This window comes from Lepus europaeus, chromosome 10 (genome assembly GCF_033115175.1).
Source record: "Lepus europaeus isolate LE1 chromosome 10, mLepTim1.pri, whole genome shotgun sequence".
Lineage (NCBI taxonomy): Eukaryota > Metazoa > Chordata > Mammalia > Lagomorpha > Leporidae > Lepus > Lepus europaeus.
Genome location: NC_084836.1, coordinates 104,312,442 through 104,332,911, shown reverse-complemented (window position 1 = coordinate 104,332,911; position 20,470 = coordinate 104,312,442). Strand labels below are relative to the sequence as shown.

Below are 20,470 nucleotides of genomic sequence, written 5' to 3'. Positions count from 1 at the left end.
TAAGCTGCCACCTACAATACTGGCATCCCATATGAGCAGCAGTAGAGTCCTGGCTGCTCCACTTCAGTCCAGCTTTCTGCTAATTCAACTGAGAAAACAGCGGAAGACAGTCCAAGTGCTTGGACCCCTGTCATCCCCATGAAGGACCCAGATCAAATTCTAAACTCCTGGTTTCTGCCTGGCCATTGCCCACCATTTAGGGAGAGAACCAGTGCATACAAGGTCTAACTACAAAAACATCAAAACAGTATTCCTGTTTCATGGAAGAAACAGAAAACAAGAATTTAGTCATAATCTAGAGTTACTATTTTGTAGCCTTCGTCTTCTGTGCTTACATACAGAGATGTGTGTGTGTGTGTGTGTATTGATAACCAGGACACATGCAGCTAATTTCTAAAACGGAGAACTCTTGCTTGTACATTCAGGTGTTGCAAATGATGCTGGTGAGATCACACTGATACCTATTTCCATGAACACAACTCAGGAGTCCACAGTTGAGAGTCCTGTGTCACTTACTGCTCAGTCGTTAACTGGTGCTTCTCCAAAACAGAGCCATCCAGCTAAAGCCCAAGAAGTGCCTCTGACCGGAACGAGCAAGCCAAAGAGAACTGGGTCCTTAGCACTGTTTTACAGAAAGGTATGTGTTGTTACAGTGTCTTTAAAAAGCTCATTCAATCCCTGCCAGAGAGATTGAGTAACATAGAACAGCTTTGGTCCTTTTTTTCTCTTTTGTAAGATAATACATAGCATAAAATTTACGGTTTTAACCTCTTATTAAGTGTTCAATGGCATTAAATATATTCCTCGTTGTTATGCAGCCATCAACACTATCCATTTTCAGAACCTTTTCATCTTCCCATTTTGAAATTCTGTACCCGTTAAATAGTAATCCCCCATTCTTCCTGCTCCCACCTCCAGGCAAACACTGTTCTACTGCTGTTTCTATGAGTTTGACTACTCGAGTTACCTCATAGGAGTGAAATCACAGTATTGGTTCGTTTTTTGTGTCTTGCTTACCTCATTTACTGTGTCATCTAGGTTCATCCATGTCATGACATGTGTCAGGACTCCCCCCCCCCCTTTTTTTTTAAAGATTTATTTTTATTTATTTGAAAGAGTTACAGAGAGAGGTAGAGACAGAGAGAGGTCTTCCATCCTCTGGTTCACTCCCCAAATGGCTGCAACGGCCAGCCAGAGCTGCACTGATCCAAAGCCAGCAGCCAGGAGCTTCCTCCAGGTCTCCCACGTGGGTGCAGGGGCCCAAGGACTTGGGCCATCTTCTGCTTTCCCAGGCCATAGGAGAGAGCTGGATCAGAAGTGGAGCAGCTGAGACTCGAACTGGTGCCCATATGGGATGCCAGCACCCTAGGCAATGGCTTTACCTGCTACACCACAGTGCCGGCCCCTGGGGCTGGGCCAGGCTAAATTGAAATTTTAGTTCTTACAGGCAGGTCCATTTTGAGTTATTTTTTTTTAAGACTTATTTATTTGAGAGAGAGAGAGAGAGATCGATCTCTATCTGCTGGTTTACTCCCCAAAAGGACACAACTTCCGGAGCTGGGCTGTTCTGAAGACAGGGGCTGGGAGCTTCTTTCTGATCTCCCACATGGGCGAAGGGGCCACAGGACTCGGGCCATCACCACTGCTTTCTCAGGCACACTACTAGGGAGCTGGATCAGAAGCAGAGTAGCCAGGACTCGAACTGGTACCTATATGGGATGCTGGCACTGCAGCAACCTGCCCTGCCTAAGCATCGGCCCCTTGAGTTAATTTTTATTTTGTATTCCATATAGGTCTCTTTCCCTGATTGTGCAAATGGATAGCCAGTTTTCTCAGCACCATTTGTTGAAAAGACTGTCCTTTTCCTATTGAATGAATGATCCTAGAATTCTTGTTAAATCATTTAATCATTTAATCATACATATGAGGTTTCATTACTGGGCCTCTTTATTCTATTCATTCTATACATACATCTGTCTTTATGCCAGTACCACCCTGTTTTGATCACCAAAGCTTTGTAAAAAATTTTAAAATCAGGAAGTGTGATACCTCCAATTTATTTTTTTTCAAGATTGTTTTGGCTATTCAGGGTTTCTTGGGATTCCACATGAGTGTTAGGATATTTTTCTGCAAAATCATTGCTGGAATTTTGATAGAGATTGCATTGAATGTGTAGATTGGTTTTGGTAGCATTGGCATCTTAAAATCTAGTCCATGAATATGGAATGTCTTTCCATTTACTTGTGTTTCCTTTAATTTCTTTTACCAACATTTTGTACTTTTCAGTTTATAAGAAAGACGTTTGCAAGAAATGTCCCTAGTTTATTCATAAATATTCTCTTAGATGCTATCGTAAATGGAATTGTTTTCTTAATTTCATTCTTAAGCTGTTCATTGTTACTGTATAGGAACACAGATGTTGTTTGTGTACTGATTTTGGTTCCTGCAACTCTGCTGAATTCATATATTTATTTTACCTTGTTTTATGAGCTCTTGAGAGATTTCGGGTTTGTTTCTTTTTCCTGCCCTAATTGCTCTTACTAGGACTTTACTATGTTGAATAGAAGTGATGAGAGGGGTCGATGCTGTGGAGTAGTGGGTAAAGCTGCTGCCTGCAGTGGTGGCATCCCGTGTGGTGCCAGTTCAACTCCTGGCTGCTCCATTTCTGATCTAGCTCTGCTAATATGCCTGAGAAAGCAGCAGAGGATGGCCCAAGTACTTGGGCCCCTGCATCCACATGGGAGACCCACAAGAAGCTCTTGGCTCCTGGCTTCAGCATGACCCAACCCTAGCTATTGCAGCCATTTGGGGAGTGAACCAGTGAATGGAAAAACTCTCTGTAACTGTGACTTTCTTTCTTTCTTTTTTTTTTTTAAGATGTATTTATTTATTTGAAGGCAGAGTTAACAGAGAGGCAGAGAGGTCTTCCATCCACTGGTTCACTCTCCGAAGTCAGGAGCCAGGAGCCAGGAGCTTCCTCCATGTCTCCCACTTGGGTGCAGGGGACCAAGAACTTGAGCCGTCTTCTACTGCTTTCCAAGGCCATAGCAGAGAACTGGATCAGAATTGGAGCAGCCAGGACTCAAACTGGCGCCTATACGGAATGCCTGCACTGCAGGTGGCAGCTTTATCTGCTATGCCACAGCACCAGCCCTGTGACTTTCAAATAAATAAATACATCTTACCAAAAAAAAAAAAAAAAAAAAAAAAAAAAGATGAGAAAGCAAGCATCCTTTTCTTGTTCCTGATCTTAGAAGAAAAGATTTCAGTCTTTCATTTTTAATATGATATTAGCTATGTCTTCATATATATCCTTTATTATCATGAGGCAGTTTCCTTCTGTTCCTAGCTTGATGAATGTTTTTGTCATGAAAGAGTATTGACTTGTGAAATGCTTTTTCTCTTTCACTTGAAATGATTATGTAGGTTTTCTTTCCTTCTTCTGTTAATACAGTGTGTTAAAGAGATTAATTGTTCCTTTCCTAAATTACCTTTACCCTCTAGCAATAAATTCTCCTTGGCCAGGGAGTATAATAATCTTAATATGCTCTTGAATTTGGTGTGCTAGTATTATTTTTTAGAAAGCTTTTGGGGCCAGTGCCGAAGCACACTAGGTTAATCCTCTGCCTGCGGTGCTGGCATATAGGCGCCAGTTCTAGTCCCGGTTGCTCCTCTTCCAATCCAGCTCTCTGCTGTGGCCTGGGATAGCAGTGGGGGGTGGCCCAAAGTGCTTGGGCCCCTGCACCTTCATGGGAGACCAGGAGGAAACTCCTGGCTCCTGGCTTTAGATCGGTGCAGCTCCGGCCATTGCAGCCATTTGGAGAGTGAACCAGTGGAAGGAAGACCTTTGTCTCTCTCTCTCACTGTCTGTAACTCTACCTGTTGAATAAATAAATAAATAATCTTAAAAAAAGAAAGCTTTTATTTAATAAATACAAATTTCACAGGTACAGCTTTAGGAATATAGTGGTGCTAGTGTTGTTTTGTTTTGTTTTGTTTTTGTTTTTGTTTTTGTTTTTGTTTTTTGACAGGCAGAGTGGACAGTGAGAGAGAGACAGAGAGAAAGGTCTTCCTTTGCCGTTGGTTCACCCTCCAATGGCCGCCGCGGTAGGCGCACTGCAGCCGGCGCACCGCACTGTTCCGATGGCAGGAGCCAGGTGCTTCTCCTGGTCTCCCATGGGGTGCAGGGCCCAAGCACTTGGGCCATCCTCCACTGCACTCCCTGGCCACAGCAGAGAGCTGGCCTGGAAGAGGGGTAACCGGGACAGGATCGGTGCCCCGACCGGGACTAGAACCCGGTGTGCTGGCGCCGCAAGGCAGAGGATTAGCCTACTGAGCCATGGCGCTGGCCTTTCTTTTTTTAAAGATTTATTTATTTATTTGAAAGAGTTACAGAGAGAGGGAGAGAGAGATCTCCTATCCACTGATTGATTACTTAGATGGCCACAAAGGCCTGGGCTGGACTAGGCCAAAGTCAGGAGTCAGGAGCTTCACCCAGGTCTCCCAAGTGGGTGCAGGGGCCCAAGCACTTGGGCTATCTTCTGCTGCTTTCCCAGGTGCATTAGCAGGGAGCTGAACTGGAAGTGGAGTCACTGGGTCTTGAACTGGCACCCATATGGGATGCTGACAATGCAGGCAGTAGCTTTAGTCTACTACACCACAGTGCCAGCCCCTCCCATAATGTTTTAAGTGCTGTTTTCTTCCTCTGTGCTAATTAACTCTTAATTTATACTCAGTCATGTTTTTCTCTTTTCTTTTGTGACTTGCTGTCATAGAACATCTTAACCCAGAGTCTAAATTTGGCAGTTTTTTGTTAAGATAAAATGTGAAGATTATTTTCTGTTCAACCCTACCTCTTTGAGATTACCTCTAAAATGTGATCTTGGGCACAATGGTCATCTGTTTATTTATGAGGTTTAAGTTTAACTGTGAAAACAATAACACTCACTTAAACAAGATAGAAATATATTTTTCTCTTATGTAAAGTATGTGTTGTTAGTCTGGGACTTCTATGGTTACCACTGTCACTACGAACCCAGATTGCTACTATAGATGTTTGGTTATCCTCAGTAGGTTTCTAACTGACCAAGATAACTGCTCTACTCTGGATACATCTGTATTCTAGCCAGCGGAAAGAAGAGCACCCCTCACTCTTAGAATCCGCTCCACAAGTTGTATACGCCAGGCAGCTTGTTTCACTTTGTCATAAAGCCACTCTTAGAATTTTTCAAGAAACAAGTGTGTTTTTTACAGGAAGTCAGTACTAAATATCCAGAGTTTCATTATTGCAAAAGAGACCAGATATTGGAAGACAACCTACTTTCTACAGCTATTCTTTTTCTTCCATTGCTTTTTTTTTTTTTTTTTTTTTTTTTTTGACAGGCAGAGTGGACAGTGAGAAAGAGAGACAGAGAGAAAGGTCTTCCTTTGCCGTTGGTTCACCCTCCAATGGCCGGTGCACCACGCTGATCCGAAGGCAGGAGCCAGGTGCTTCTCCTGGTCTCCCATGGGGTGCAGGGCCCAAGCACTTGGGCCATCCTCCACTGCACTCCCGGGCCATAGCAGAGAGCTGGCCTGGAAGAGGGGCAACCAGGACAGAATCCAGCGCCCCGACCAGGACTAGAACCCGGGGTGCCGGCGCCGCAAGGCGGAGGATTAGCTTGTTGAGCCGCGGTGCCGGCCTTCCATTGCTTTTAACTATAACATTTCTTTTCCTCACATTTATGAGCTGGAGATAGTAATTTTCCAAGGAATTTTAGTTTGTAAGAAAGCTCTTCTTGGAAATAGTCCCTGGAAGTATAAACAAAACGTACAAAAGCAGGGCTGCTTTGATCGGGGAACAAGTGTGCACTTTCCCCACCTTTCATTGCCTTCTCTCCTTATCTCTCAATCCCCAACCACCACTTGTGACTACTTAAGGTCTGTTTAAAATGCAGGATGCTAAGAGTGAGCGTTGCATGGAACAGTTAAGACACCCTTTGGTCGACTAAATCTCCTACTGGTGGGCCTGGATTAAAGTTTGCGCTGCTGGAGCCCATGTTATGGCACAGCAGTGGTGGCTGCATCCCATATGGCTGCCATTTTGAGTCCTTGCTGCTACACCTCCAGTTTGGCTCCCTACTGATGTGCCTGGAAAAGCAGTGGGAGATGGCCCAAGTACTTGGGTCTCTGTACCCACATAGGAGACCTGGGTGAAGTCCCAGGCCCCTGGCCTCCGCCTGGCCCAGCTACAGTCATTGTGGCCATTTGGGGAGTAAAGCAGTGGAGGAAAGATCTGTCTCTTCCTTTCCGTTTCCGACTCTGCATGTCAAATAAATAAATAAATAAATAAATCTTAAAAAAAAACAAAAAAACTTGCCCTGCCATGTTGCTTCAAATCCCAGCTTCTCAATAACGCACACCCTAGGAAACCGGATGGTAGCCCAGGTTCCTGGGTTCAAGCCACCGTGTGGGACCCAGATTGAGTGCCACACTCATGGCTTCAACGCAGCCCTGCCCCAGCTGTGGCAGGATTTAGGAAGTAAACCAACAGATAGAAGTCCTATCTTTTAATTAATTTACTTAAAGGAGCTACCTATAACCAAAATAAGACAAAGCTCCAAAAGGGAACATTTTCCCTGTTCATTTCCAAGTTTTAATTTTCACAATGACAAATTACTGCCTCTGATCATGAATCTAAGATTGACAAAAATAAGGCTTTGTGAATTCCTAATTTTGAGTTTATAAAAAATTATTTATTTTTGTTATTTGAAAGGCAGAGATAGAAAAATGTTCCATATGTTGATTCACTCCCCAAATGCCTGTAACTGCTGGGCTGGGCTAGGCTGAAGACAGGAGTCTGGAACTCAATCTAGGTCTCCTTTATGGGTAGCAGGGAACCAATCACTTAAACCATCAACTGCTGCCTCCCGAAGTGTCTATTATAGCAGGAAGCTGAAATTGAAAGCAGCGCTGAGACTTGAACCCAGGCATTCTGATAAGGGATGTTAGCATTCCAAGAGGCATCCTAACTACTGTTGCAAATTCCCACCCCAGAATATAACTTGGGCTTTTTCTTTCATTTAATTATATCTTGCTCTGGACATATTATGAGCTAGAAAATACTATATGCTAAAAGAAAATGGAAATGTCTGATTCCATAGTAAATTTTAAATACCCATTCCTTAAGTAAATTGCATCTATTATCCTAGCTGAACTCAGTGTGATACTGGTGTTCTATGCCTGAACAGAATTTACTGTGACTTTTTTGTTGAAATCAAAAAGCCTTCCTAGGGCTGCTCTTTGTGTTACTAGCATCCCATACAGGCGTTCAAGTGCCAGCTGTTCCATTTTAAATTCAGCGTCCTGCTAATGCAACTGGGAAAGCAGCAGATGATGGCCTAGATCCTTGGGCCCCTGCCACCTATGTGGGAGACCTGGATGGGATTCTTAGCACCTGGCTTTGGCATGTTCCAGCCCTGGCTGTTGTGGCCATTTGGGAAATGAACCTACTGGATGGCAGATCTCTCCCATCCTCTGTGTTGCTCTGCTTTACAAAAAGTAAATCCTGAAAGGTGGGTGAGGGGTGGGGATGGGGGAGACAGAAATCAAAAGCCTTCCAATGTGTATGTCCATAAGGCATTAAATCAGCTCTGTAAAAAATACTTAATCAGGTATTACTCAGTTCTGGTTTTTTTTGTTTTTGTTTTTTGTTTTTTTTTTGGTTTTTTTTGTTTGTTTGTTTGTTTTTGACAGGCAGAGTGGACAGTTCTGTGTTATTTTTAATTCTAGCTGGGACCATGTATGTTACCTTCTCCTGTCATCAATATAAAATTCTAGCATCTTTCCTTCTACTCTGATCCCACTGGTTATCATTTCTTTTGTGTCCAGGTGGACCAGAAACAATGGGATAGAATGCAGAAATTAATTTTCTGTAAAATGAATCATTAATACCATGAGTCAGTCATTTGTCTTTATATCAGATTAGACTATTGAATAGTTTAAATTAGTTTTTCAGCTCAGTGTGTGAATTTTTCTTGTCTACTAAAGATAATTTTGTGTAAAGGATGCCTTTCCTTCTTTTCATTTTTTTTTTCCCTGAACATTTGACATTTTTAGATTTATTTATGTTTTTGTTAGAGTTTATTGGTTCACTCTCCAAATGACAACAATGGCAGGGCTGGTCCAGGCCAAAGCCATGAGCCAAGAATTTCTTCTAGGTCTCCACTGTGGGTACAAGAGCCCAAGTGTTTGGGCCATCTTCCTCTTTCTCAGGCACATTAGCAGGGAGCTGGAATGTAAGTGGAGCAGCTGGGACTTGAACTGACACCAGTATGAGATGATGCCATTGCATAGGAGGAAGCAATTTAACCTACTACACAACAATCCTGCCAACACTGAAATTTAATGACTTTCAACAGAATAATCTGGCTTAGAAATAAAATGACACATCAGGATTACCCATTTCTAAAAGAGTAAAACAAGAATCTTGTAAGAATTTAAAGCCATCATTTGCATTAGTATCAGTTAATATAAAGATTGTACATATGAAAGTTTCAGGGCACTGAACTGAATTTAATGTGTACTTTATAACAACAAAAAACCAGAAAAACAAAAATGTTCTATAAAAACAACGGGGCTGGAACTGTGGTACAGCAGCTTAACGCCCTAGCCTGAAGCGCTGGCATCCCATATTGGTGCAAGTTCAAGACCCGGCTGCTCCATTTCCGATCCAGCTCTCTGCTATGACCTGGGAAAGCAGTGGAAGATGGCCCAAGTCCTTGGGCCCCTGCACCCACATTCCTGGCTCCTGGCTTCAGATCAGCGCAGCTCTGGCCTTTGCAGTCATCTGGGGAGTGAACCATTGGACAGAAGACCTCTCCCTCTGTGCCTCTCCTCTCTCTGTATAACTCTGATTTCAAATAAATAAATAAATATTTTTTTAAAAAAACAAGTCTTTGGTTTTCCAAAGAGAATTTTGTTTTAATCTGTATTCTTCTGCAATAATAATGAAGTAGTATTGTGGAAAGGAAATTCTATGTATCAACAGCCTGGATATTATTTAATCTTGGCCTAAAATCCCATGTTCATGTAAAACATAAAAATTTGAAAAATGCTTTACTTGAGTGTTTGCATGAACGTACTGTCTTCCATCTTAGGTCTATCATCTGGCAAGTGTACGCTTACGAGATTTATGTTTAAAGCTGGACGTTTCAAATGAATTACGAAGGAAGATATGGACATGTTTTGAATTCACTTTAGTTCACTGCCCTGATCTAATGAGAGACAGGCATTTGGATCAACTCCTCCTCTGTGCCTTTTACATCATGGCAAAGGTAATGTATCCACTGAGGGAGGTCTTTGCTCTAGTTACCCATGAGAGAAAGACTTTTGAACTTGATCCTTAGTTAGACTTAAGTACTCCAAAAAATACGGTCCACTGCTATTAATTGAGTAGTAATAGCAAGATATTGTGTGTGTTCTTTACAACTCCAGTTAATTTCATCATAATCAGCTCTCCCACTCACAGGAATACATTGATTGTAGAGTTGGAAGAAGTCTTAGAGACTGTTTCTAGTAAGGTGTCTTTCCACACTGTTTAATGCAAACAGTGACATTTCTGATCTAGTCATTTGAAAATGATCATAGCAGATAGGCATTTGGCCTAGGGATTAAAATGCCTGTGAAGATGTCCTCATCATGTGGCTGACGTTATCGGATAGCGAGTTAAGCCACTGTCTGCAGTGCTGGCATCCCATATAGGTGCTAGTTGAAGTCTCCAGCTACTCCAATTCCTATCCAGCTCTCTGCTACTGCACCTGGAAAAACAGCAGAAGATGGCCCAAGTACTTGGGCCTCCTGCAACCATGTGGTAGACCTGGAAGAAGCTTCTGGTTCCTGGCTCTTAGTAAGAACTCAGCTGTGGCCTTTGCAGCCATTTGGGGAGTGAACCATTGGATAGAAGATCTCTCTCTGTCTCTCCCTCTCTCTCTGTAACTCTGCCTTTCAAATAAATAAAACAAATCTTTAAAAAAAAAAAGAAAAGATGTTCTGATCCCCTATCAGAGTATCAGGGTTCAATATCTGGCTCCACTCCTGACTGCAGCTCCTGACTCCAGCTCCTGCTGATGCAGACCCAGGCAGGCAGTTGTGATGGCTCAGGTGATTGGGTTCCTGCCACTTGGGAGACCTGGATTGAGTTCCTGGCCTCCAGGTTCAGCTCAGCTCAGTCCTGGCCTTTGTTGGTATTTGGGGAGTGGACAAGCAAATGGGAAAATGGGAGTGTATGTTCTCTCTCTCTCTCTCTCTCTCTCTGCCTCTCAAATAAATATCTAATTTTTTTTTAATAAAAAACATGATCCTAGCAGTAACTGAGACCCAAAGCTGATGGTAATTTGGCCATAGACAGCCTAGGACCCCTATATTCATAACCTGCTATAAAATAGCTCCTGTACCCTGTCATCTTGCAGTGCCTCTCTAGAGCATCTTATTTTCTAGTTGCTACAGCATGTTTTAAGTTATAAAATAGCGTATTTTGCTTATTTTTAACAACTCTTACATAGCCAAAGCAATTATTTATAGCTTTTGTCTTGACAGTGCAAGCCAAACTGGCAGTCCTGGCAGATGTATACAGTTAAAACCTGATTTTTAGGCTTTTTGACACAAAGGGAATGTTTTCAGATTCTTTTGTGACTGCCCTGCCCCTTCTCCCCCTGTCCCCACAGCAATTCTTTAAAATCTCTATACAAAATAGGTCAAACTGGATTTCTTTTTTTAAATATTTTTTTAGATTTCTGAAAGGCAGAGTTAGAGAGGCGATGGGCGGGGGGGAGGGAGGGGTGTTTTCCATCCGCTGGTTCACTCCCCAGATGGCCACAACAGCTGGAGCTGGACTGATCCAAAGCCAGGAGCCAGGAGCTTCCTTTGGGTCTCCCCCATGCGTTGCAGGGGACTAAGTATTTGGGCCATCTTCTACTGCCTTCAAGCTAAATCTAAATAAATATTACTAACTAATCATTTATGTTTTCCATAAAACGGTCAGAATTCTTTTTCTTTTTCTTTTTTTATTAATTTATTTTGAAAGTTAGTATTACAGAGTAAGAGAGAGCTTCCATCCTCTCGTTTACTCCCCAGTTGGCCACAACTATTGGGGCTGCACCAAACCAAAGCCTGGAGTCTTAAATTCCATCTGGGTCTCCCACATGGATGGCAGGTGCCCAAGCACTTGGACCATCTTCTGCTGCTTTCCCAGGCACATTAGCAGGGAGCTGGATCAGAAATGGAACAGCTGGGACTCAAACCAGCATTATAGGTGGCGGCTTAATCCCGTACACCACCACACAGGCCCCAGGCCTTGCCATCTCTAGCTCATCGTTATATAGAGAACAGATTCAGTGTTCATGGATGATAAAGCTGAGAAAAGGCATAATTTAAGTGAAGTTTATGATAACTGATAAACCAGAAGGGATTCCTCTTTGGAGTGCTAATCCATTTTTCTTTTTGGCCACCACTGTGATTTCTGCTTAAACGTTAGAAACCCTATAGTCTGTCCTGAAATATTAAAAACCCAATCCTGTGGTAACTGAAGTTTTATTGTGAATTATCACAAGACATTTTCTGTCCTTTACTATGTGGTTAATTTACTTTTGAATATGTACTTAAAAGTAATAAAACTGAACGCTGTAGGAGACTTAGCAGGTCTGAGTTTTCTTACATCATTCTTTTTATAAAGAAATACATTTTCAATAGAGTTATTCCATAGCAATCTCAGTGCTTTTAGATTAATGAAACTATTAACTGAGTCCCCTAGGCCACAAGGCCTGAACTTTAAAGGTGGGGAAATCATAAATGTTAGTGGTTTTTTGTCATGAACTGCCCTAGGGTAATGGCGTTCTGCAACGCTGCTCTCAGTGCCAACCTATAATTGAAGTTTTTGTTCAGAGCCATTTTTCTTTCAAGAGCAGTTGATAAATGTAGTTTTTATTTTCCTTAGGTAACAAAAGAAGAAAGAACTTTTCAGGAAATAATGAAAAGTTATAGGAATCAGCCCCAAGCTAATAGTCATGTGAGTTACTTTATTTTTTCTACTGCCTAAAAATAGATTTATACTATTTTTCTGCTGACAAGTTATATAAAAGGTAAACTTCTCTTACAGTTTTACTGTATTTTGGATTTTTCTGTTTTAATAAATATCACTAAACTCCAGAGACAGTCTCATTAAAGAAAAGTTTAAATAGAAGTTGGATAATCTGGCCATCTATGACTCACCTGTGAATTTACATATATGTACTTCTTCACAAGTTCTGCCGTGCCATGTGTGGAATGAAGAAATTTTTCACTGGACAATCTAGTGAAAGATACACACACGTACACATAAAATATTGGATGAGACTTCATTTCCTAATAATGTTTAAATCCATTGAATGTTATTATTAACTTCTACTTTTGCCCTCTACTGAGAATTCAATGTTTGCATCTTTGAATAGGTGTTAAACATTTTTGGTAACATGTAATAGCCTTGGTGAGAATTCTGTAAAACTTCAAATCATGGAAATATAAAATGGTGGCATAGTGGCCTGGCACCCAGTAAGCAGTTAATGAATGTTAACTAGATATTGTCACTAAAGAACATGAGTGAGTTGCCTTAAGGGTTTGGCCACTGAAGAACCTAATTGCTCTGCTCTTGGGAAGCATAATGGCCTCTTCTCTAGCTCAGAAGTTCCTAGACAGAAAGAGAGAGGTGATGGCTCATATCATAAACCAAAAGAGAATTGGAGCTAGTAGTTATCTTGCCTTGTAAGAAAGTCGCACAAATAGCTTATCTCTTTTATTTAAGTGCCCAAATACATCAGTATTGAGCAATACAGAGACATTTGAAGAACGAAGGTATTTGTGTCCTATGACAAACTAAGTGTTTATTGGCCTCTTCAGGAAAATTCCTCAAGAACAGAGCCTAGAGAGGTAGCGTCCCTAAAGATCATTAAGGTGGGGTTAATGTAGGTCAAAAATGAGCTAACAATTATGCTGCCTCTGCAGCCCCTCTGGCCCTGCTGCTGTTGGCTGACACCATCCACTGCCAGGGTCAAATCTCCGGAAACAGGCTGGACCAGCACAGGACGGCATGTAGAGAAGGGTGGTTTGTAGGCAGGGAAAAGGCAATGTTCCATGGTTCACATTATAAACGCAAATCAGACTCCCTGATGTGTCCTGATTGATGCCAAGACTGCAGGCTGGCAGAGGATGGTTGGACTGGAAGGATTTTGGGTACTGTCAAGGGGCCCTGAATGCTAACGTGCAGCATGGATTTCATAGGCACCGAGGTTGGGAGTCAGAGCTCAAGACATCCTGTCCTGTCCCTGCCGGCCTCTCATGTGAGTCAGTTGGTCAGGGTTGGGCTCTGGCTGAACACTTGGGTGTTCTTATCCATTTGGAAATAAGCCAGTCTTTTTCGCAAGGTCAGTTGACCAAGAGCATATTTCTTCCTGATTGTAAATAGCTCTGCATTTTTGTTTGAAAGGTGAGTAGAGGGAGGGTGGGGACTGTGATTTTGTTGCATGAATAAATGGGTCAGACCTTTAAGGTAGGCATGTGGCCTTATGTCAGGGCATTTTGTTGGGGAAAAAAAAGAAAAGAAAAGAAAAGAAAAGAAAAGCACCTTAGTAAACATTCTCATTTAAAAAGCTATAAAAGCTTTAGTTCTGTATTGATTTAATTACTGTAAAGGCTTGGGTTTATTTTTGTAGGACTTGATGACTATTAGAACATAGCAGTGGGTTACTGTTAGAGCACTGTCAATTGTGATTATACATAAACAAGCAAACCTTTTTTAAAAAAAAAAATAAACAATGAGCCAAGCCACTACTTCCTAAATATCCTTTCAATACCAGTAACCTACAGCACAAAGGAGATTGGGTCATGCCTTCCCATGAGGTAGGAAAGAGATTACTATGGACAGGGAGAGAGAAAGTTTTTATCCATAAAAGGACATGAGAATGGGCTAAAGGAAGAAGTGAGCTCAGATCCCTGAGCTAATCATCAATCTTTAATTATGACTTAGTAGGTGACAGGCTCTGCTTCAGTATCCCCTCTTCTACAGTGTTTGCCATAATCTACAATTATCAGAGCTAATAACATCTTACCCTTCATTATCACTCATACAGGTATTTCTTACTGGCTTGATATTTTGTTCTTCCTGTGATTTTGCTTAACTCGTGACTTAGCAGTCCTTTTTTTCCTCTCTGGATTGTAGGTATACAGAAGTGTTTTGCTGAAAAGTATTCCAAGAGAAGTTGTGACATATCATAAAAACATAAATGGTGATTTTGAAATGGCAGATGGTGGTAAGCTATCCAATTTAACATGTGACATGTAATATAATTTTGATTACAATTGTACAGAATACAGTGAGCTTCAAGCAGCGTGGTATCGTTGACATAGGTGACGTGATCAAGGCATACATGTTTTGAAAAGAAATAAATTTGAGCCGGCACCATAACTCACTAAGTTAATCCTCCACCTGCGGCGCCGGCACACCGGGTTCTAGTCCCGGTCGGGGCGCCGGATTCTGTCCCAGTTGCCCCTCTTCCAGTCCAGCTCTCTGCTGTGGCCCGGGAGTGCACTGGAGGATGGCCCAAGTGCTTGGGCCCTGCACCCCATGGGAGACCAGGAAGAAGTACCTGGCTCCTGGCTTCAGATTGGCGCAGTGCACCAGCTGTAGCGGCCATTTGTTGGGTGAACCAATGGCAAAGGAAGACCTTTCTCTCTGTCTCTCTCACTGTCTAACTCTGCTTGTCAAAAAAGAGAGAAATTTGAGATAAGGATGGGGCTAGTGCCTCCCTACAGGCAGTGTGCCAACCAGTTGTTCTCTGCTAATTATGTTTGAGAAGAAATTTTCTATTAATAACATGTTAATAAAACACACAAAAAATATAATTCAAAAATATGAATGTCAGGAAAAGCAAGGTGACTGTTAGTTATCTTGCTGAGAATCCAAAGAAATATCTTGTTCATAATACGTGTGTGTGAGACTGCCACCACAGGCGAGCTGCTCCCTGTTGCCACCATCATGCTGAGAATTCAGACACTAATCGTCATTTGACCAATGAAAGAAAAACTGAAGGATTATGTTCAGGTGCCTCTCTGATTTATTTAATCCTACATTGTGGGCTATTTTGGTTGTTTCCTTATAGCTTAATCTTTGGTCCACGTCCTTAGGCTAAATTCTTACAGAAAATTCCCTGGCTCAGATAATTTTTTTAAATCACACAAGAATCCATGATCATTATGATGTCTGCTGGTATCTAAGCTTTTAAGATGTCACCAAAAAAATTCTTTTGTGGGACCGGCGTCATCGCTCACTAGGCTAATCCTCCACCTGTAGCGCCGGCACCCCAGATTCTAGTCCCGGTTGGGGCACCAGATACTAGTCCCGGTTGCTCCTCTTCCAGTCCAGCTCTTTGCTGTGGCCCGGGAGGGCAGCAGAGGATGGCCCAAGTACTTGGGTCCCTGCACCCGCATGGGAGACCAGGAGGAAGCACCTGGCTCCTGGCTTCAGATTGGTGCAGCGCCAGCCATGGCGGCCATTAGGGGAGTGAACCAACGGAAGGAAAACCTTTCTCTCTCTCTCTCTGTCTCTCTCTCTCACTGTCTGACTGCCTGGCAAAAAAAAAAAAAATCCTTTTGTGATCTTTTAGAATCTGACCTCATTTAAGATTCATAGGCCAAATTCAATTTTTTTTTAGGTATATGATTCCTGATGTAATAAAGAAGTATTTATGACAGTAAATCTGACAAAATACCCAAAAAGCTCTTTCCTACATTTGTCATACATGTTGTTTACCTAACCAAGGTGATTTTTCTGTCGCTATGAAGCAAGGCATCAGGGGTCAGCTTCATGGCACAACAGGTTAAGCCACCACCTGCAATGCCAGCATCCCCTGTGAGTGCTGATTTGAGTCCCAGCTGATTCAGCTCCCTGTTAATGCACCAGGGAACGTAATGGAAGATGGCCCAGGCACCTGACTTCAGCCTGGCCCAGACCCAGCTGTTGGAGCCATATTAGAAATGAACCAGTAGATAGAGGATTTTCTCTCCCTTTCTTTAAATTGCCCTCCCTCTCTCCTGTCTGTTACTCTGCCTTTCAGATAAATAAATCTTTTTTAAAATAAAGTAAATAATGAAGCATTGGAGGATAGCTGAGAATCTTTGGAATCCTTGCCTGGTTTGTATTTTCTCTGTGAGAAACTAAAAAGCTACCAGCAAGTGTCTGAGACATAGGAATCAGTGAAGTTCTAGAGAGTAGAAATAAGCAAAATGTAATAGATCATGATTTCTTTCTTCTCTTTCCTTCCCCATCCCCTGTACCCCCCGTCCCCATCTCTGTTTTAATTTTCTAAAATAGCCAGGGATGGGTCAGGCCACAGTCAGGAGCCTGGAACTCAATCTGGGTCTGTTATGTTAGCCACAAGGACCCAACTACTTGAACCATCAAAGCTGCCTCCCAGGTGCTCATTACCAGGAAACTGGAATCAGGATGAAGCCAGGACACTCAACATGGCATGCAGGTATCCCAAAGATGTCCTAATGACTGCATCAAATGTCTGCCCTCACGATTTCTTTATCAGCCAAAGAAGTTTGAGGTGGGTCAGGGTTAGCTACTTCCTTTACAACCTAAAGGTTTCAGATCAAACACTATTGTATATGCATCTATTTATTTTATTTTATTTTTATTTTTTGACAGGCAGAGTGGACAGTGAGAGAGAGATACAGAGAGAAAGGTCTTCCAGAGAGAAAGGTCTTCGTTTGCCGTTGGTTCACCCTCCAATGGCCGCCGCAATGCCCGCCCCAACACTGAAGGTTTTTTTTTTTTTTTTTTTTTTTTGATAGGCAGAGTGGATAGTGAGAGAGAGAGAGACAGAGAGAAATGTCTTCCTTTTTGCCGTTGGTTCACCCTCCAATGGCCGCTGCGGCCAGCGCATTGTGCTGATCTGAAGCCAGGAGCCAGGTGCTTCTCCTGGTCTCCTATGCTGGTGCAGGGCCCAAGCACTTGGGCCATCCTCCACTGCCTTCCCGGGCCATAGCAGAGAGCTGGCCTGGAAGAGGGGCAACTGGGATAGAATCTGGTGCCCCGACTGGGACTAGAACCCGGTGTGCCGGCGCCGCAAGGCGGAGGATTAGCCTGTTGAGCCATGGCGCCGGCCTGAAGTTTTTAATTGATCAGTGGCCAGTGACTTTTCTGTAAATTGAACTAAATGCCACTGCTCTCTCAGTCAGAAAGCTAATCTGAAATATTTCCCGTATGCTGTTATGACGCAGAGCAAAAAAGGATGAGGGAAGATGCAATGGGAGAAATGCGAAATAAATACCAAATGCTATTGCAAGGGAATGCCATCGTGCTTGTCAAGCCCATTATATCTTAGCCTGACTCGTTCGTTCTTAAACAAATTCTGGTCTTCTTTCATCTTCTAATAATTTGGCTTCTTTACCCTCTCTATTTTTAAGTAAGGATCACAATGTAATGAGGAGTGCTCCCTCTAAGGACCACATTCATTGAGCAGCTCCTGTAGGAGTGATGGATGGAGGTTTCATTTGTGTGTGGCTCCCAGACAATCTGAGTATGCCTTACTTGAGAAACCAGTTTCCCCAGGAAATGGTTATCTACTGCTCTCTTCAGTGTCTCTTTCCTTGGATGGACAAGCACATGTACTGCCCTAGCATACAAAACCATCTCGGTCACCCGCAGCCCTGGGGTAATTTGCCGTCTCCCTTCCCACTTGTGCTTGAAAGCCTTACCAAATTGTCAAGCCAAGGACTCAGGCTAAGAAAGTTAACATGTCTTTCTGGAGCTCTGCAGATAATATCTCCATTCTCTTAAGGCCTTGTAACATTCTTGGATGGGTTTTATAAGATGATATTTTAATTGCTTGACAATGATATATAGTAATCAAAAAGACATTTATTTGTGACAGCATAGGGAGAATTATAAAATCATAATAGTTCAGTAGTTCATTGTGTATCAAGTGTATAGTTTGCACTTTAAATTTTATTAAACAGAGGTCACTACCTTAAAGAGATTTGTGACAATTAAAGCACCCTACAGTCAAAACCTTGATTATATTCTCTCTCTTGTCTTCCATAATTTCTGTCTCTTGAAGTGTATCTATAAGATAATTATGAGACCTGGTGAGGCCTTACTTTCAAAATGATAGGGTCTTTAATGAGGTGGGAAGGTAGAGATCTCCTGCGTATTCATCTTTTATTTTGAAATGAAAACATGACTAATTAAAATTATGTTTAGTTAGAAATGTAAGGTCCAAGAGAGTGTTAAATGTTCAGTTCATGCAAACAAAGTATAGCTCTTTACCTTATGTAAAGATTAACAACTAGGGCGGGCTGGCTCTTGCGTGCCCTGGGGCGGGTGAGAGGCAGACCAAGCCCAGCGCAGCCAGGCCTACTGTCCTGACCGTGGGCCTCTCTCAAGCCGCGGCCTGCATTCTGCCCTGCATTCGGCCAGGCAATAAAAAAAAAAAAAAGATTAACAACTAGGGAGCAGATGTTTAGCCTAGTGGTTAAGATGCCCACAGCTTGAATCGGGATGTCTGGATTCAACTCCCAATTCTGGCTTCTGACTCCAGCGTCAAGCCAGTGGAGACCCTGGAGGGCACTAGTGATGGCTCAAGTGATTGGGTTCCCCACCCCCACATGAGAGACCTGGGTTGCATTCTTGGCTCTTGACTTTGACCTGGCCCAACTCCAGCCATTGTGGACATTTATGCCATAAGCCAGTGGATGAGAGCTAGTGCGCTCGCTCGCTCGCTCTCTCTCTCTCTCTCTCTGCCTCTAAAATACATAAGTAAATACATTTGTAAAGGAATATTAACAACTAGAATAGGAATAACAAAGAAATTGGGAGACCATAGTTTCTGTCTAAGAAATTTTTTTTTTAAGATTTATTTAATTTATTTATTTGAAATGCAGAGTTACAGAGAGGGAGAGGGAAAGATATAGATAGATCTTCCATCTACTGTTTGACTCCCCAAATGGCAGCAATAGCCAGGGCTGAGCCAATCTGAAGCCAGGAGCTTTATTCAAATCTCCCACATGGGTGCAGGGACCAAGGACTTGGGCCATTTACTGCTTTCCCAAGGGCTTTGGCAGGGAGCTGGATCAGAAGTGGAACAGCTTGGACTTGAACCGGTGCCCATATGGGATGCCATATCAATGACAGCAGCCTAAGCTGTTACTCCACGATACCTGCCCTGCCCCAGGAATTTCTAATCCAAGGAGGACATTAAATAATTTTCATCAATGCATTTAATGAGAATAACCTACAACAGCTCTTACCAAGTTGTTGTAACTCAATATATGAGCCTGGGTAGTTTATAAATAAAAGACATTTATTTCTTACAGATCTAGAGGCTTGATAGTCTAAGCTCAAGGGACTACATCTGGTGAGGGCCTTCGTTTTGGTGGGGACTTTATAGAGTCCCAAAGTAGCACAAATCACACGGCAAGAGGTACATACAAGAGATGGCGCCAAGCTAGCTTTTATAACAGACTTGTTGTAGAGACAATTCATTCATCCCATCCATGTTGCCTGTTTTTAAATATTTTATTCATTTGAAAGGCAGAGTTAGAGAGAGAGAAGGAGAGACAGAAAGAGATCTTCATCTATTGATTCACTCCCTAAATGGCCACAATAGTCAGGGCTGGGCCAGACGGAAACCAGGAACCAGGAGCTTCTTTCAAGTCTCCTGTGTGGGTGCAGGGGCCCAAACACTTGGGTCTTCGGCTGCTTTCCCAGCGCTCACTCTGTGTGTGTGTCTGTCTGTCTGTCTGTCTTAAAATTGGAATGAATCAGTTGGACCATGTTTGAGTTTTTTGGTTTTCCTAAAGTGAAGACGTGCTTCTACATGTATTCTCAATGTGGCAGGACAATATATTGAGAACAAGTACATTTTTTTCATGTGCCAAATTCTTTGTAATGGATTTCTTAGCTCCTATAAACGCTGGTTCTTTTATGTCAATGGTTTGTAATACTTTTCTTCCAGAAAGTAGTATGATAAAGTTCTGGTGTCACAAGCTCTCTTAGTGTGATAGCACCTCTAGGCAAGCTGTCATTTTGCAACTGAGGATGCTGACTAAAAACTCCACCGCCAGGTTCTTATTGTGGAAAGGAAATCAAGGCTTAGGCAGGTGTTTGACATGGTTAAGACACTGCTTGGCACACCAGTACGCCAGTATTCCATATTGGAGTGCTAGGTTCAAGTCCCAGATCCACTCCTGATCCAGCTGGCTGCTAACGAACATCCTGGGAGGCAGCAGACAATGACTCAAGTAGTTTGGTTCCTGCCACCTACATGGGAGACCCTGGTTGAGTTCCTGGCTCCTGGCTTCAGTGTGTCTTAGCCCTGGCTCTTGAGGGCATTTGGAGTGTGAACCAGCAGATGACAGATTGGGAGATAACTCCACTCCTCTCTGCCTTTCAAATAAG

General features: G+C 42.6%; 1 protein-coding gene across 5 annotated transcripts in view; it reads left to right on the top strand.

Moving 5' to 3' along the window:
- RBL1 (RB transcriptional corepressor like 1) overlaps positions 1-20,470 on the top strand; it is a 75,668-nt gene that overhangs the window by 43,669 nt on the left and 11,529 nt on the right. For 4 of the 5 annotated variants that reach the window (XR_009867097.1, XM_062204168.1, XM_062204170.1 and 1 more), the window contains 4 exons: positions 426-637; positions 9,138-9,314; positions 11,972-12,043; positions 14,228-14,318. Coding sequence is in view for 4 of the 5 variants with exons in the window: in XM_062204168.1 (XP_062060152.1) it covers positions 426-637; positions 9,138-9,314; positions 11,972-12,043; positions 14,228-14,318 (552 nt within the window). In the remaining variant the exon portion in view is untranslated. The remainder of the gene's footprint in view (positions 1-425; positions 638-9,137; positions 9,315-11,971; positions 12,044-14,227; positions 14,319-20,470) is intronic. The other variant, XM_062204169.1, reaches the window with a different exon arrangement.